The sequence below is a fragment of the Limanda limanda genome, chromosome 16 (assembly GCF_963576545.1).
Source record: "Limanda limanda chromosome 16, fLimLim1.1, whole genome shotgun sequence".
NCBI lineage: Eukaryota > Metazoa > Chordata > Actinopteri > Pleuronectiformes > Pleuronectidae > Limanda > Limanda limanda.
Genome location: NC_083651.1, coordinates 22122248 through 22140613, shown reverse-complemented (window position 1 = coordinate 22140613; position 18366 = coordinate 22122248). Strand labels below are relative to the sequence as shown.

Here is an 18366-nt window from a genome sequence, read left to right as displayed (position 1 = left end):
TGATTGCAAGCCACAGAACCAAAGGTCAAATACAAAACTTTAACCTTTTGGTTAAATGTAATGAACAGAGATTTAATTTAAGGTGAAAGAGGGATCGATCGATCATGGGAGGACGTTCAGAGCCTGAAGTGGACCACCTTGACATGAGATGTTCCCAAAGTGTGGTGCACTTCTAAAAACAATCTTATTTCTAACATTGCCATGGTGACACGCTTCTCATTGTCTTATTTATTGGTGGCTGAGTTTTTTTTTGATCAAATATGAGCTTGTCTGGGGCACACACCAAAGCGCACTATTCATGAGCTGACCTGGAGAGCTGTCTTCTCTGGAGAGATCTCTATCAGAGGAGCTGAAGACGTTAACACAATAGGTCTCAGCAACACGGCTCAGGCAGGATCGTTAGAAAGAGGAAGCTGACAGATCTGGCTCGGTTTGGTGCAGTCGAAGACAACCAGTAGAAAAGCAGTTCAATAAACTGCTGCAGATAATTCCAGGTTATTGCAGATACTGTAGCTCTGGGTGTGTGCTTGAATTTAATGTATATGTGTGTGGGTACGTGCAGGAAGTCTAGGCATCCCATACAGACAAGGGTTTGTTTTTTTTCCCACATTTATAAAATACATTTAGCTTCTTCTTATTATTATTAGTGGTATAAGTAGTAGTTGGAGTATTAGAAGTAGTAGTTATTATTTGTGACATGTGTCTAGTTGTGTCTATGTATGTGTGTCACAAAAAAGTATTCACATTTTTTTGTAATTTTGACTGTGGCACTAGTCAATGTTCTGCTAATTAGTTTTATATGTCCTGTATCTAGACCCATTATATGCCAATCCCTGTATTTACAGTCCACAGTTACTAATGCTGCCCTGAAGATGGAGCCAATACTTCAGCTAAATCAGGAACATTTGTTCTGGGTGATAACAGACAAAAAGACCACGTTCTTATCACACATACAGGTGAAAAGATATGTGGTTTTAAAATTTAATAACATTTGAGTTACGTCGTCAGTTAGTTACGTGGTCTGTATTTATATAGTGATTATGGTGATCACGAAGATCTTTACAGTACAGTTTACTGGCAGTGCGTCTATGGGCAGCAAGGAAAGGAGAATAAAGAAAATAGAAAACCCCATCAAGTTAACTTTGCAAGTAAATTCAACTGCTATATCCAAATGCTCCACACACTCTCACAGGAACATTCAGCTTATTTAAAATTAAGACTTATATCTCCATGGAAAATATGGCATTTTCAATTTCCCATTTATTTTCATATTTCCAACATATCATGATCCAACGAGCGCAGCTGTGTAATGGTGTTGGCAGCACAGTCTGCTCCCATTCAAATTATACGGTGCAAGAATCCAAAGCTCTGATCTTCACTTTGCTGGAGAATTTGAGAGGATCGTGATAATGAGACAAACACTTAGCCCATATTCATTCAAGCATAGAAAATCATATAAAATTAATAAATATTACCATATCAACCAAATATAAGTTGTATTAGAAAACATATAAAATTAAACTTGAAATATTTCATTTAGTGCAGTGAATTCAAGACAATCCAAGACAAGGTGTTTCACACATATGCTAAAAGCTTGTTAATTACAGTTGAGTAAAAAATGTGTCATTTTAAATCATCTTGTTTAAAACGATGTTATCATCACAGTGCAAATTTCACGTTCACATTACAGAGTGTATTCAGGAGAGCTGGTCTAGGACTATCACTCCCAGGGTGTTATTAAAGATAACTCTGCCGTTGGACTCCGTGCTGCAGTCTGGATGTCGGAGCAGCTCCAGGACTCCGGCCTTCAGCTCCGACGAGGCCGTCTTACTGAAGTCCAGCACCTCGGTGAGAAAGTCCAGCAGCAGCTCCCCCTTCTCATCCCCGTCAGTGAAACACTCTGTGATATCCATTTGAGACGGCAGCTCGTAGTTCTGGTAGCGCACTCCCTTGGAGTCCAGGGAGCTTTTGATGTCTCCAGTGGTCACACACTGACTGATCTCTGAGTAACTGAGCTGGTGCCTGTAGGTTCTCCACAGCTTCCCCCAACCACTCACCTCTGGAAAAGACATAAAAACAAGACTAAATGGTCTTTGTCCACCAAGTCTGTATCCTACGTCTGAAATTGTAGCACGATTAATAAAATAAATGTGACAATCACGTTTACACACCAACTCGAAAACTTTCATCGGCCATTACATGCCATGTATGTGTTTTTGGAACAGGCTTGATTTGACTGAGCGTCCAAATACCTCAAGTCTTAGAACCACGTTAGGAGCTCTGTCAGTCAATAGCAAGACACAGCACAGTGGTGCTTTAAGTTAAACACTAACATTAGCATGCTAGCACGCAATTGCAACATGCAGATCTTTATCAGGTATTGTCCAACATTGGCACCATCTTAGTTTAGCGAGTTAAAATGTGTATAAGTTGCCAATTAGCAATAACTGGATGTTAAGATATTTTCCTAAATACATTAAAGTTTGACCTGCTAGTGGCACTAAGAGAAAAGTCAGGAGATTTCCAAAGTCAATAGGATTCATTGTTTGTGGACCTTGACTGCCTGCACCAACTTTCATAAAAAACACATTCAATGGTTGTTGATATATCCCAGTCTGGACCAAAGTGGTGAACAGACCAACTGACAGATGACCTGAACATCTCTTGAGCCGTGCTGCCAGCGATGGATGATGGTTTGCCAAAATAAAAAAAGCCACATTAACAGAAGTAAAAATATCACTATTGGAATAAAACATTTCTCCATATGAAAAGTGTAAACCCGAATGCAAGAGAGGGATTTCCTCTATGTTTCAGCGGTAGTAGTTTCTCACTGAGTTACATGGTTGAACTGGTTTTTCATCCCTATATGAACTGCATGTCCTGTATAAACATGAGGTTCAGTACATTGACTGCCTGCAGCACTCACCACATATGGATCAAATGTGATGATCCGTGAACGTACCAGAGACCAGGATGATGATGAGCTTCCCATTCTTGTCGAGGAGACTCTGGAAGAAGTTGATGGTCGCTGCAGGATCCTTCACGTAGTACAGCATCTGTCGATTTTCACCACAGATAATGAGCTGGTGACTAGAGTCAAACTGCGTCCAATTATAGCGCCGCGCTAGACAGATGTTCTAATGGGATTAATTGCTGCGCAGCACGACCAGATGATTATGACCTGGATGTGTCAAAAATACAGAGCCGCCGCAATGTGAAAAAAACACAGACCTGTATCATGTGGATGAAGTCGGCTTTCTTTGTCATCTTCTTCACTTTCCAGTGCTCCTCAAACTCAGAGGAAGTCATCTTGTTCCAGGCGAATTTGATGAAATCCAGCTCTGGTTTCTGTGACACTAAAACTGCAGACGGGGAACAAACAGTTGGTTCAATTCACGCGTCACTGTTTTCACTCAGAAAAGTTACCGCGTCCCCCAACAAACTGAATCTGTGTTGTTATTCCAACTTGCTTTGTGCAAATGACACGTTACTATATTCTACTTTGCAGAAATACAACATGTAGTCTGAAAAAATAATCATTAATACCAATGGACACCGATTGGCACCAACAAGAGATCATTTTTTGGGGAAGGGGAAATTATTTGAGAAAAAGCTATTACACTAGTATTGTGCTTCCAAAAAATGGTATATCTTCCAGTACAGTTTATGCAAAAGGTTTTGAGTGAGCTACTGCAAGTTTTACATGTGCAAATATGCAAAAGTCTTAATTCATGGCAGAAGGAAAAGTGAGGATAAAAGTTTTACAAGAAAGATGTTTAAAAATAAACTTAAGATACTATGTTTAGCAAGGTTAATGATTCCACTTGCTAATACTTATCATTACATTCTTTTAAGTGTCATTATCTGCATTTAATACTTAATAGTGTCTATAACGTATTCATATTTTCATACTTGGACTGGTGAGCGCCCTCTGCTGGCTCTCAAACCGTTACCAGTCAGCTGTATGCTGTTCCTGGCTCTGCAAAAACTATGAGAATAAATTCGATTTTATTGTTAAGAGGTCATTTATTTCTGTGTCTTATCAAATTCTGAATCTTACCAGTAAGAAGTTGGCTGTTAGAGACCTCACATGACTTCTAACCAGACTACAGAGGTGAGGGTTAGAGGCTGTTACATCACACAGCCTGATAGAGAGAGTGCACGGCCGTTACACATGCACCTGATGAACTGTCTGGATGAGTCACGATTCTGAAAACACACACAGCAGCTGCCTGTGAGCTGCCGTTTCAAGTCGAGCAAGAGGGAGCAAGTCTTGAAATCACAAAAGTTTTCCCAAAGACGTCTGTCAACAGTGAGGAAGCTGAGGGAGCTGCCCATGAAGTCGAACAATACAGCTGATAGAGACAACCTGAGAAACCGGGGGGTTGGCGCGAGAACAGAACGAACAGAATGTGTTAATGTATTAAAGATGAACCCGAAGGATGAAAAAACGAGGAAGCGGAAGATTATCGAGAAACTTTCATTGGCTCGGGGTTTCGAAATACATGATGTGAATAAGAGAGTAACCGGCAGGAGCAGAGCGTGGATCTGCAGCCGACTCTGAGCCGTTTGGGGATTCAGAGTTTGAATCAAAGACACATCAGAGGAGTGAATACTTGCTGACACAAGGGCTTGAGCGAGGTGGTTGAAGGAACTCCTCCTCCTATTACACGGATAACTGTATTACTAATGCATGAGTGCGAAAGCCATGAGCTGCTTTAAAGAAAAAAAATCCCCATTAAGAAATACAATAAGTAGAACAACACCTTTTTTTTCCTGTTAAATTAAATACTGAAACATATTTGAGGGGTGTGTGGATATACAGACGCAGTATGATTTTGCGGCATGTGTGAGAGTGTGTGTGTGCGTGTGTGTGTGCGTGTGTGTGGACAGAGGCCGTACCTTTGTAGTTATGTAGCTGCTGGCTGCTGGGCTCCACCACCTCGTTATCCACAGTCACCCCTGGGTGCTTCTTTCGCAGCTCAGAGAGAATCTGGAGGTCAATCTCACCTACAGGTATAAAGCAGTTGTTTTTTGAAAACCACCCATTATTTTTTGGGAATAAGAAAAAAGAACTCTGAAGACCAGCACATCATCCCGATGCTCGAGTCCAAGTGGGACAAGGAAATAACAAATAGTAATGGACAGTTGTGCAGAGGCTGCATTTATGGAACAGGTCACCACTATGATATTCTCTTTAATATCGATTTTGTTCCTGGTCTGACTAAAGCTGACAAGTCGCCACGTACGAAGGAATCTTTTTCAGCGGAGAAGCCGACGCGGACAGATGTCGACTCTTTCTGATTAGATCCAATAATAACTTACTGGGGAGTTTGCGGTCGTTCAGAGAGACTTTACAGTCCATTAGAGGATCTGCAGCAGCGCTACATTATGATACCAACATGACAGCTCAGGTAAATTAAATTGGCTTTGACACAGGGGGGGAGGGTAACAGCACCTCCTGGGCCGGTAGTCAGTTTGCTCAAGATCAAATTAACCTTGCTGTATCATGAGCTCTGGAAACAATGTGCCGTAAAACTACAGCCTGGGGAGGTCGCCTTGTCTGCACCGAGGTTAAAGATTAATCTGGCGGCCGGACAGACGCATACAAACCCTTGACAGTGATAATAAGGGTAAAGGTTTTTAGTGCCAGGGCCATAAATGACAGCGGTGCAATCGGAGTGGTTACAGCGAGCTAATGCAACAACGCCTCCTCACCTCAGCTGTCTGCCGTTGAGGACACGGCTGATATTTACCTTGTCACACAGAACATAAGTTCAGCAGGGAAAGTGTCCTATAAAAACCTGTGCTCTTACCGGCTCCACTTCCAACTCCGATGACATTCAGATGGGACTTTCCACCTCCGATGCTGAGGAGAGAGCAGAGGAGGAGAAGGAAAAAAAGCATTGACTCTACAGAAAAGAGAAGACTTTAAATTCACCTCCTGCAAGCTGCCAAATGCGGTTTAACATTTTTGGGGGCTTGTATCTGTCGATGCTGCCCGACACCGAACTCGTGTCTGAAGCATCTCCAAACACGGAGGCTGTGATTAGTGCCCCGACGCATTCTGTCACTTGCCTTCTTGATTTTTTAATGACGCCATTGAACCACACTTTTTATTTACTTGTCACACACACACACTCAGAGAAGAAGGGTTTGGCTTGATTCTCTGCACCATGGCATTCACTTGCTACAGCCTATATCAACATAGTCAAACAAGAGAGGGAATGACTAACTCCCGCTCCCAGGAACGTACACACTGTTCAGCATGTTCATACATGTGCATTTGTGTAGGAAATTATTTACTTTTCGTCTATAGAAACAGTACATGCTCTCTTTTGTAATCAAGCTCAAACATCTAACACTGCTGACGGTTTCCTGCTGTAATTATAAGCATAATATTGTCATTAGTAATAATACTACTATTATCATTGGATATAAACTGATTCTTATCCAATTGAAAGCAATGCAAGTGAGTCTGTCCTTTGAATTTGATTCATGAGATGTTCTGTTTGAAGTGTTGATGTTTTTGATAGTTGCCAGCTAACGGCTAATGAGGCAGAAACCTGCACTCATCATTGGTATCGATGGCTCCTTTAATAGATACTCTGGTGTTGTTCTTTTTGTTCAGCACATTCAAGAAGTTACTTGTTTTATCCGCCTTCATTGCCGTCTCAATTTTTCCGTGTAGTTTAACAGTTTTCCACTCTCTGCCGCTTTAAAGTTTCCTCCGTTTATGTAATCTCGTATATCAGCAAAAATCACAAGATATGTGTTCACTACAGTCTGACTGGATCTTTCAGAATATCAATCTTTGAGAGTTTTGATAATCTTGTATCATTCTTTGATTTGATTTTCTGTACAAAAATAAAAACTTAAGTTGTCAGTACCAACATGTGGACAACCCATGTAAGGGTGAAGAGTGACACTATTTATAAAAGACTTCAGATATTACTTTGTAGTTTGAATGAAGGTTCAAAATTAATTCTTCCATAAAGGGAATGTTGTACATTGGTTATATGATGATATACATCTTGTTATACAAGTCAAGTTTTCTAAACTTGTTCAAAAATGTTGAGGTTAAACTCCAACACTGCAACTATACTGTATTTGTACAGAGTCTCATTTTGAATACGATTGACTATTCTATTCTCGCATATTACATTCAGCAGGAGTCTAATGTATTCGGGTCTATTGTGGAAAGTGGTTATGAATTCACTCATACCTGGCGAGTATGTCTGGCAGCGTGTTGTGGATGAAGTCCTGCATACACTGATGCTCAGAGGAGCGCTCCAGGAAGAGCTGGAAGGATTTCAGGTACCTGCTATCATCCTCCACCAGACACTTCAGTGGAGATGCCATGGCACATGTAAACTGGCAAAAACAAAATAGTGTCATCAACGGCCAACAAAGGTCAGAATGAAAATCTACGAAATGGGTTTGTTTGTGGTTTCTCGTTTTGTTTTCCTGTTTTATTTGAGCTCCACCACAGTTGCTGTTGCAGGTGAACATTAACTGCCCACCACCTTAAAGTCTAACTTTTCAACTTTCATACACGTCATTATATAACCAACTTAAGTCAATCAATAACAGATTTAACACGTTTCTTTTCCCCGTTTAGTTCACATGTTCAAGATTGGACCCATCTTAATCTACACTAAAAATTATTTTATGTTATAGAGTAAAGCTTAATTTCAGACTTGTAGAACCATATCGGTAGAGACATTAAATGACAAGAGATAATTCACAATAAACAGCAAAAAATAGAGAATACAATTATCATTTCTCTCGTATTGTTGCCTTCAATTAGCTTCAGTTTGTTTGCCTTAAATTTTTCATTTTTAACTTGTAAACTGAAAGGTGCTATATAAATCATTTGTTTACAATTATTAGCACACTTTGTCAAACTCCTCATTACAGTTCATTATTATTATCATTTTTATTATTATTACACACTTTATTATAAAGCATATTTCAAGTTGAAATGAAAAATGAAGATAAACAAGAAACAAACACAACTTGTAGATCACACAGTCATAGAGCAAAGACACAGAAATGTGACATGAGACAAAAGCATAAAACAAGTTCACAATAAAACATGTTGTCACAAATACACAACACGTCAGTGTCTTCACACTGATTCTCTATGAACACATTGTGTTTGTGTCCCCACGAAGTCACGTTCACACACTCGGTCCCTCCACCCAGGGATCTTTACTGTGTGAGCGGTTACATGTATCTGTCAAACGTGCACACACACACACGCACGCGCAAACACACACGCGCAAACACACACACACACACACGCACTGTCACGTCTCTTTCCGCGTCTGCTGTGAACATGTCGTTTACTCGCTCCAGGTGAACGTGTAGATTTACGTTGTGTGTGTGTGTGTTTTCTGTGTGACACATGGAGAGAGAAACACATTTGTACACTTACATGTCTCGCAGAGCCGAGAGAGTCTGCGTCACGAACAGTCTGAGATGTGCAGACTGAGAGAGAGAGAGAGAGAGAGAGAGAGAGAGAGAGAGAGAGAGAGAGGGAGACAGAGACAGAGAGAGAGAGAGAGAGAGAGAGAGAGAGAGAGAGAGAGAGAGAGAGAGAGAGAGAGAGAGAGAGAGAGAGAGAGAGAGAGAGAGAGAGAGAGAGAGAGAGAAACCCTCCCACTGCTTCCTCTGCACGGAGCAAGTCCTCCAAGAGAAACGATCAACCCGGTTACACAACATACTACTTAAAGGGAAAGTTCACCCAGAAATGAACATTCACTCATCATCTCCTCACCACTGTGCTGATGGAGGTGCTGGGTGAAGTGTTTGTGTCCACACAACACTTCTGGAGTTTCAGGGGGTAAACTTTGTAGCAGCCGAATCCAATACAGTCAAAGTCAATGGTGACCCAGACTACATACGTAATAAAACAACAGAAGTAACTGAAAATGCCCTCATACTGCTCGTCTGGTGTCATCCAAGTGTCAGCAAGTCCAACATTCATATTGGACTTGAAACAAGATAATTTACACCATCTTTAAACCCTAAATGGCTAAGCTAGCCGACATAGGTGGTCCGCGGGTCCGTGGTCGTAGGTAGCGGACATTTAGGTTTAAAAAAAATCATATAAATGACCTCAAAGCACGTCAACTAGTTTGTGTGTAATGCTGCTAATTAATACTGCTAAAAACATGACCTCCTAGAGAGAGAGTTATCGCAGGTTCCAGCCTGTTTAAAGCTATGGCATTATCGGGTGACCCTTCAGATTATGGTTGGATTATAACCTGTGTTTGATATAGAAGGAGCCATCAGGAAGTCCTTTACAGGGGCAGCTACGCCAATCGAGAAAGGACGTAATCCATCATATCAAAGACACATTATTGTTGCATACGGTCGCACCAGAACCAGAGCGATCCTGCATCAGCGAACAAAGAAAATGTAACTTTGACGATAATAAAAACAGACACAATATTTATCAGAATTAGTTCAAACGTGCTTTTCTCATTAAACGGATACCGGTGCATTTTTAACAATCAGAGAATCTTTAGCTTTGTGCTTTGGTTAAGGTCAGCAGAAATGTGAGCTCTGCAGTAATCTGCTCCTAAAACACATACAATAAAGACCGACTATATAAGATAAGAGGTGGAACTTTGTTTTTTCACAATATACTCGTGAAAAAGAGCTGCATGTTTAACTTCAAGAACAGAAACTGAAGGAGATGCCACAGCGTTCGCTCTGTCTGTGACACTCAGAATTCCCACTGGTTATTATGTCAGATAGTCAGGAACTAGGCCAAGAACTCGAATTAGATTGTAATTAGGCCGCACAACACATCTGAAGAGATGCTCCAGCGGGGGAAGTTTAGGCAGATATGAATTTAGGAGCCTATAGTCGTCTCTGATGATGTATTGTTAAGTCCGAAGACTGTAACGAGATCTTTTTTTAGACCTTTCCCACAGGGCTCAGTGGAGGGTCAGGGTAGCTCAGGACCCCTGGATGCAGGCGGAACTTGTTTCGGGAGTTTGTCACAGTTCAGCTCTGTTTTAGACGAATGAAGCCGAGTGTGAATTCATTTAGGACGAGTCTCTCTAAGTGTCATTCATTCACAATTCTCTCTCTCTCATCCTCCCTGCCTCTTGTTGGGTGTTTAAAATGATCCAGTCCGATTTTTGTCAGGATCTCAATCAGTCAATCACATTGTTACTGTCAAAATGTAAATCTGCTCCTCTCGCTTCCTGTCAGCTGTCATTTCAGTGATTCGCTGTGACCCTCCTCCTCCTCCTCCTCCTCCTCCTCCTCCTCCTCCTCCTCCTCCTCCTCCTCCTCCTCCTCCTCCTCCTCCCTAATCACCTCCAGCAACCTTGGTGACATCAAAAGGGGCTGAACGGCCAAATGGACTCTCATTTAAATCACATTTCTTTCATCTCTTATTGTACAAAGCATTAAAATGTGTTCATTTTTCACCTGAAGTCTTTCTTGATTGAAATACAAACTACTGGCATTGGTAACAGCTTTTTTAACATAATTGAATTTGTATCTTTATTTGCTCCTGTGTGGTGCATTTACATTTCTCTGCCCAGAAGAAAATACATTTCTAATTGCATTCTATTATCTGACCTTTTTTTTCCAAAATTCAATGATCCGCTTGTTAAAAACTTGTTGCCAGAGTATGAGGTGAGCAGTAGACTTCACCTTATTTGACCTGTTTTTCTGTCCTGTAATGAATGAGTTCAGACCAGGCTGAACGTCAAAGTCCTTTGATCGAGCACATGATGAAAAGCTTATCTATCCATTCCTCAACGTGCACCTCCGTTCCTTCACACTCTCAGATCCCAGAGTGTCGGCCTTCCAATAATTAGGAAAATATTACCACAAGACGAGAAATCAGTGAGGACAAATCTGTTTTTCTGCTGAGATTCACATCTTTGGAATCAAATCCCTCTCGGAGCTGCTGAAGCAGAAATCTGTTTTGACTAACTCAGTCTAATTTATGACTGGATATTTGTCAGGATCAAAGAAACTGACTGACACACACACGCACAGTCCTATCTTAGCGAGGACACTGTGGCATAGTGCATTCACTATTGCTAACTAAATACCTGACCCCAGTGCTTAATTTGTAAATCACAAGGTGCCGGATCGCAAAGTACATATAACAGCGCAGGGGTGACGAGACGGGCACAGGTCCCGGAACGCATACAGAAAACGGTGCTGAAAAAAACATGCAAATGCCCACTGACAATGCTGTGGGACTTACAAGCCTTAATTTCAATTAATATCCATGGTATAAATTTTATGACAATAATTTACAATTATTTTAGGCTATACAGCACAGGCAAATGCCCACATCAACACAGGTGGGACTTACAGTCAGCAATTCATTTCTCAACATAGATCTAACTTGTACAACATAAAAAATAAAAGTTCAAAGCTTACAATAAATCACATAAATCTTCCATTATTATTATTTAAAGATTGGCTCGGCGGCCTATTAATAGACAGTATGCTCATCATATTTAGTCCAAAACACCCCACATCACGACCATGTCCGGATTCTCCTCCTCCTCCCGGAGGTTTTACTGCGTGTGTCTGTGGCAGTTCTGTGTCCTTTGGCCACCCACGACCTCACGTACGGGACTGGATTGAATTTAGCCAGGGGGGGTCCAACAAGATTTAGGAAGAGTAAAGATGATATGGTGGATGTGAGCAGAGAGGAACGGTTGGGAGTGTAAATTAAGTTCATTTGCGAAAATCCGCGCTCACATTCAGCACTCGCAATAGGAATGCTGTTGACAGCAACAAGTAGCTCCATCAGTTCATCGGGGATGTCTTTTCCTCCGAGTCTCTGTGTTTTCTGTAGGCCCGTATGACTGCGCGCGGGTTGGTAATGTTAAAGCGCTGTCACAGCGACTCAACCTCAGTCTCTCCATACAGCGCACCTGCGTCCTCGGGCCAGTACTGTGCGTTAAGCACCTTCAGCTCCTCAATGAACTTGTTGCACAAGTTGCAAACACAAAAATCAAATGAGAGATTTATTACAAAACGTCATATCAGCGGCGGTGTGTCTTTAGCCGCCGCCGCCCCCCCTGCCCTGGACGATGTAGCGAACCTCGTCAGCGGCGGACCTCTTGTCAGGGGGGGGGGGGGGGGGGGGGGGGGCGTGGCGGCGCCGGCCCACACAGCATTCGCGATCGACGTATTGGCCACTTGTAAGAAATCACTTTTTTTTTTGGCGTGACAAATTGGATGTGTGTCACACGCCGAAAGCGTGAGAGTTGTCAGCTCTGTAATAATATTTTTTTCTATACGAGAGGTACCGGATCAGCCCAAATAAGTCCCGGAACACGGGCAGGCCAAAACCAAGAGGTGCCGGATCCTGTTCCGGCATGATCCGCCACAAATTAACCCCTGCCTAACCCTTATCCGTACCCTAACCTATACCCTGATAAAGCTTCTTAATCAACTAACACCCCAGTTGACAAAGTGAGGACCAACCAAAATGCATCCCTCTGAAGGTTTATGCTCAGAAACAGACCTCTACACCCACAAACACACACACACACAGAGAGGTATGCGTAGCTATCGCTGTTAGCATTGTTCACCGAGTTGTTAGCATTGTTCACCGAGTTGTTAGCATTGTTCACCGACTCCCAATCCTTGTGGACAGCCTCTAACCAAAACTGGTCCTGATAGGGTCAGCGTTAATAACTGAGGAGGGAACAAAAATTTAAAATTAAACACCCACTGTGCTGCTGCTTCTTTTATCTGTGCGATGATATAATAAGGATGAGGGCAGGAGGTGGGGGGGCATCTAGCCGCAAGAGAGAGGCAGTGATTAGTTTGCTGGTGACAGCTGTGCTAATCACCTGGCCTGGCGCCCCTCCCCTGAGGCACCTCCACGCCTCCTCCGGCAGCCGCACGCCACCTCGTCCCTCACCCACTCACCTGCCCGCCCCCCCACAGTAAAGCTGTACATAAAGGTCATTTCTAACAACAGTGTACAGCCGTGCGCCCTGTTCACTGTACTTCGACACGGTGGTGGTCTGAGCTGATCGATGGTCCTGATGATGATGATGATGATGCTAGTTTAACGGCTCAGTGATGAACAAAGTCACTACATTCATCATGTCGCTAATGAACGTATAAGTTAAAGGGATCATCAAGGTGAGGGGAGGTTCCTCCTCTGGAGCCATGAATATCTGGGAGAAAATATGACAACATATCAAGTAGATGTTGGGCTAATTCACAAGTTCTCACCTGTTGGTGGTGCTATAAGCGCGGCTTAAACAAACAGCCAAAACAATGCTAAATGAGACAGTTGTAAACCTTATGAGACAGCAATAGACTTGTAAAAACCTTCCATCCATTGATCCATTTCCTGGGGAGGGGCTAGAGCCAAGCCCAGCTGCCATTGGGCGACATGTGAGTACAACCTTGACCAGTCATTTATAAAGACCATCCATCGGGTAAACCATAAACCTCACCATCAAAGCCCAGATGTAGTTTGCTTTTGTAGCACGTTCATAAAGGCAAAGGTAACTGCATTTGTTTTTTTGTCTTCAAAAGTCATCAGTTCTACTCATTAACCTTGACTGGATGGTGAGTTTAGTAGGTTAGTAGCACACAAACAACATGCAACTGTTATTTTCGGTTTGATTCCTGCTGTTGACCTCCAGTGAGCGTTCTCCACCTCGGATGACACCTGTAGGATCGTCTTTGCTCTGGTGGGATACAAACAATCACACGATAAACCAGTAAAACATGATGATAAACACTTGATGCTTTAAGAGGTTATGCATCGTCCATACAAAACATTCGTTAAGCTCTCACTCTGCTCTGCCAAACAACAGCACACTGCATTTCATTAGGATGATCCATCTCGCTTGTAACAGATGAATCCTGATTAAAACCAGACTCGTTGCCAAGCTGTTCACATATCTTCACTGAAACCTGCAAAAAACGTCACAAGGGTGAAAAAATCGAGACAAATTGGACACGACAAGATCGGTCCCACGACTTTGCCACAGATCAGATGGCCATGACACAAGCATTTGAATTCAACCATCTCTTAAACAAAAGTGACAGGCTTAAATAAATGAATTAGATGAGAACAAAAGATTTAAGCACCGTTTCCCCCCACAAGCGGCGTGCAGCCGGGGAATATCAGCCTGGGAATCTGCCTGCAGGGCGAGATGAATCTTATCAGATGCTCATCTATTCCAGGCTCTGCCTCGGAGCCGGTATTGGTAATTACAATTTATCAGGACTCGAGAGTCAAGGAGCCGATGAAGATCACAGCAGGACGGAGCGTCTCTCGTAAAAAAAATATTCCACCGAGTCTGAACTACGAAGGTGTGCAACAAGGAGAAGAGGGTATGCACCATTTTATTTTCACATTGTTTCACAATTTATTTGCATTTTTGTCCAGCTCTCCATGTACACATAATAGTAACACAAATAGCATGGCACTGTAAACAATGGATGATTTCATACTTTCAGATATTCCGGGACATAACCCAGAGGACTTCTCTTCATCAGGTCAGAGGCTGTTCATACTTTCATAATGTGAATGTGACCAAAAAACTTTTTTTTTAATTAGTTGGCCATGTTATGTAAAAATGTAAAACATCTCACATTTAGGTTGTACATTGACCTCATATTCACCGCATGGCCCCTTCATCGGCCGAATGTCAGAAACACCAGCCTAAAAAAAAACCACTCTAAAATGTTTGGCAACTGGTAAAACAGAATCTTTGCAAGGCCACTTGGAGCACTCTCTGCCAAAAGGAATCAAGCATGCCTACATACAATCAGCTGTTGACGTACAGTTGTTACAGCATGTAACAGCCATATTTGCACAACCATTAAGATTATAGATTATGTCTGGTAAAATACATTCAGAGGGAGGTCGGATGACACGAGACCAAATCTCAAGTTTGTGGAGGCAAAAAGAGAAACAGCGTAAAAACTCTGGTGAGAGTGGAAAGCACCAAGTGTTGGGAATCTAATTCTCCACTGGGTTTCATGAGGGACGCTCAGGAGAATCCATATCTAAATGGTTAAATGGGGTAAGAATCTCCGATCCACCAAGATGATTTTGGATGATGTTTTGGCGCTAAACAAATCCTGGACGCCTTACTACATGGAAATCTGAATAAAAGGAAAGTTATAATTTAAATTAACGAAACCCTTGGCCTGAATAAAATAATACAAATTCATGCATGAGCCCGAGAAATAGCTCACAATTAAACTTTGCTCACAAATATTTGGTGTTTGCTGTCTTTAATGTTCGAGCCCTATCTTCATGGTGCAAAACAAATATTAAAAACTGTCAAAAACGAGTCTGCATCCTTGCGCTCTACCAGCCCAGTTTGTATTTATTTGTACAATTGGTTGAATAAATGTTGTAACAAAAGAAAATGATTAAAGTAAGACGTCCTTGTAAATAACAGCGAGTTTAATATTACCAGATGAAAACTGTGATCAAGTGGATAATTCGTCCTGTCTGCTCTCGTGTTTTTGAATCGGTGCTGTTTTGTTTTGCCTTTAATGAGAGTGAAGTGTGTATGAGGTATGATCATCATCATGCTGGTATTTGATAACTTGCATTCAAAGAATCCGTCAGTGTTGCCGTCTGGTGATCCTGCGCCATTTTTTTCCCGGCAGTCGTTTACACAGTTTCTGACATCGTTCCTTAATTTGAGTCGTCGGTGGACGAGTGTCTTCATGAGCATCAGGGAGGAGAATTTACTGCATCGTTGAATCGTTTAACTCAAGGCAAGCCTGCTTTTGGTTTCCACATATACAACAACATATGGCATCATCAACGAAACACAATCTGACAGCAACAACTTGCATTACAATTAAAACACTAGAAAAAGTCGTCTGAAAGGAAAAGAAAAAAGGGAATCAGCACTAACATAGTGCATAAAGTGTCTTGTTTATTCTCAGAGATTGAAAAAAAGGCTGTTTGTTTACCCAAAAGGCTTGTGACATTTTCTCTTTACAAAGATCCAGCACTAATGAGACAAATTCAAATGTCAATGCTCCATTGTCCTTTTTAATGTCATGAGTGACGGCCGCCTGGAGATGTTCCGTCCCCCTCACGACACACACACACACACACACACACACACACACACACACAAGACAACTAACCAGGAGGCCCCTCATACCTCCGGGGGCGACACCTGCGGATCCACCTCTTTTGCTTTTCAGGAGTTCTTGTGTTTTTGTGGGTTGCAAACTGTGCTTCAACTATGTGTTCATGTTGCAAGCAATTAAGAAAAAGAAACTACAGGTCCCTTCAGTTCCTATGTCCGGAGACATCTCTGTGACCTCGATCAGCTTTGGCTCCTCCTCTTCCTGGAGAAGAGATGGCTGCTGCAGACCCTCCGGGCTGAGTCGCCTCTCACCAGAAGATCACATGAGAGCTTCGTCCATTTGCTCTATTTTTGCAATACAGTTGTTAAAAAAGTCTCCCGGCTCCAACAGGTCAGAACGCAGTCAGGAGTCGGTCAGAGGCCGGGCGTGTCGTTGTGAGGTTGAGCAGCAGCCGGGTTACATGTCCATGTCACCGTCATAGGCCAGGGTCAAGGGCTTCTGTGGTGGAGGAGACGTCTTGGTGGTTTTGGATGGCTTACTGGGAAAAAAAGAAGAAAAGAACCGCTTATAAAAACAACATAGCACACTGCAGACCAAATTTTGTGTGGAATTTACAGAGAGGTGACAAAGAGGCAAAGGATGACAAGTGGTTTGAATACATGAATCATTTTTTTTTGTTTGCAGAAAATTAGCTAAATTATCCCGGATACGGTCAGTGGCCATATTGCGCTTTTGACATCATTTGGAACCAGAGCCAGTATCGATCCTGTGTCGCTGCGGCGTCGAGGTCCTGGTGATACACACGCTTGACCAATCGTGTCAATTTTAGCTGTCAATCATGATGTTTCATCCGGTTTATACAGGAACAAATAACTGACAAAAACCAAAGATAGCACTTGAACAAACTGCATGATAAGAACTACCTCAAGCTTGTGCTTTGACATTTTAGATGCCCATGTGCCATATGCTAACATGGATTTAATTTTTCACCAGTCTATGACTCATACGTGACAGATTTTCTCTCTAATGATTATGAATTCTGTATGTTCTTCTGCTCCTCAGTGTTCAGCTGGCTCTAATCTACAGTGTGAGACCTCAAACGTTTTTTTTCTTTAAATTGTGCATAGAGAAGATTTAAAGAGGAACATAACGCATACATACCAGACCAGGAATGTTAAGGTAACGATGAAGAGTATCATGATGAATCCAAGGGCGGTCACGGCGTAAACCCACAGCTTCACTCTTCCATCTGTTCAAATCAAACAGCAGATTTAATACAAGTTTGTGAATATTCCTAATCCTAAACCTTTCACCTGCACAGCTGGGGCAACTGTTGCAGAGCCTGACAAGCTGGAGCAGGTTGTGGCTCAATTCAAAATGAAACATAACGACCATATGCAGTTAAAATAAATGGAGGAGGTCTCTGGCTGTTCGTTTTCTTGAGAACTGCTCATCCCCCAAAAAATAAAACCTGCAGCTCCTTGGGATCCTCAAAGACTCTGAAACTACGTTTGAAAAGCTTCAGATGAGCAGTTGATGAGAACAATCAAACAGAGAGACAGAGATTTCTCCATAAACTTGTATGGCCCATAATGATAATTCCAGCAGTGAAAACCCTGAACAAAGGCCACCCCCAGCCTTGTGATGCTGGAAGCTGCAATGGGGGTGGTGGGGGGGGGTTCAAAGGCAGCAGGAGGCAACCCTGGCTGAGACGTGGAGACGATTTCCATTTCAGTACCTGGGCCGACGGGTCGCAGGGTCCACTCGTTGAAGAGGTCGCGAGCCGGAGACGGCCCCGGATTTAATCTTCCCGAGTTGGTCTTCACGTCAGCTTTCTTGTGGTTGTCCACCCCCGGCGTCCTGGTGCAGTAGTCCAGGAAACCGTGCGTGGTCATCACTTCGGTGTAGCCGCGCTCACACCCGCACACTCCGCTCTGCGAGGAGGAGACCATCATTCATAGCCGACACAAGACAAGTGTAATTGTTGCTTTTCCTGCTGCCGCCAAACACTGCTGACAAAACAGTATGTGAGGTCACGTACTGGGAGAAGTCTAGAATCCTCCGAGCGCTGGTAATAAACTTGCCAGATTGAGAGATTGATGGGGGGGTTAAACATTTGATTAATTTAAGGCGTTTAATCTCTATAAAAACTTCTGAAATTCAATTAAATAAAATCACTTTTAAGTGCAGTTACATGAAGGGTACTCTAAGGGGCAGTAAAACGTCAAGCTTAGATTATTTCACTTTTTCACACACACAAACCCTCCAGGTGTA

At 42.5% G+C, this 18366-nt stretch overlaps 2 protein-coding genes across 2 annotated transcripts in view; both read right to left on the bottom strand.

Moving 5' to 3' along the window:
• Positions 1 to 1242: 1242 nt before the first annotated feature.
• hnmt (histamine N-methyltransferase) lies at positions 1243 to 8506 on the bottom strand. Its single transcript, XM_061088988.1, has 7 exons — positions 8441 to 8506; positions 7226 to 7374; positions 5817 to 5869; positions 4903 to 5010; positions 3232 to 3362; positions 2963 to 3056; positions 1243 to 2059 (listed from the first exon to the last, which is right to left on the bottom strand). The coding sequence occupies exons 2-7, from the start codon at positions 7360 to 7362 to the stop codon at positions 1698 to 1700; spliced, it is 885 nt and encodes a 294-aa protein (XP_060944971.1). The 5' UTR covers positions 7363 to 7374; positions 8441 to 8506; the 3' UTR covers positions 1243 to 1697.
• A 7955-nt stretch (positions 8507 to 16461) lies between these two features.
• Positions 16462 to 18366, bottom strand: part of thsd7ba (thrombospondin, type I, domain containing 7Ba) — a 131517-nt gene continuing 129612 nt past the window's right edge. Inside the window, exons 25-27 of the mRNA XM_061088869.1 lie at positions 17831 to 18026; positions 17254 to 17341; positions 16462 to 16630 (exon numbers count right to left, since the gene is read on the bottom strand). Of these exons, the coding sequence (XP_060944852.1) occupies positions 16549 to 16630; positions 17254 to 17341; positions 17831 to 18026 (366 nt within the window). The 3' untranslated portion in view covers positions 16462 to 16548. The remainder of the gene's footprint in view (positions 16631 to 17253; positions 17342 to 17830; positions 18027 to 18366) is intronic.

What these genes read in the sequence shown, in the direction of transcription:
- hnmt (XM_061088988.1), bottom strand. Translation starts at nt 7,362, where the DNA reads ATGGCATCTCCACTGAAGTGTCTGGTGGAGGATGATAGCAGGTACCTG. An exon ending in CGGAGTTGGAAGTGGAGCCG is followed by an intron (nt 5,011 to 5,816) that starts GTAAGAGCACAG and finishes TTATACCTGTAG; the next exon opens with GTGAGATTGACCTCCAGATT. An exon ending in ACTTCATCCACATGATACAG is followed by an intron (nt 3,057 to 3,231) that starts GTCTGTGTTTTT and finishes GAAAATCGACAG; the next exon opens with ATGCTGTACTACGTGAAGGA.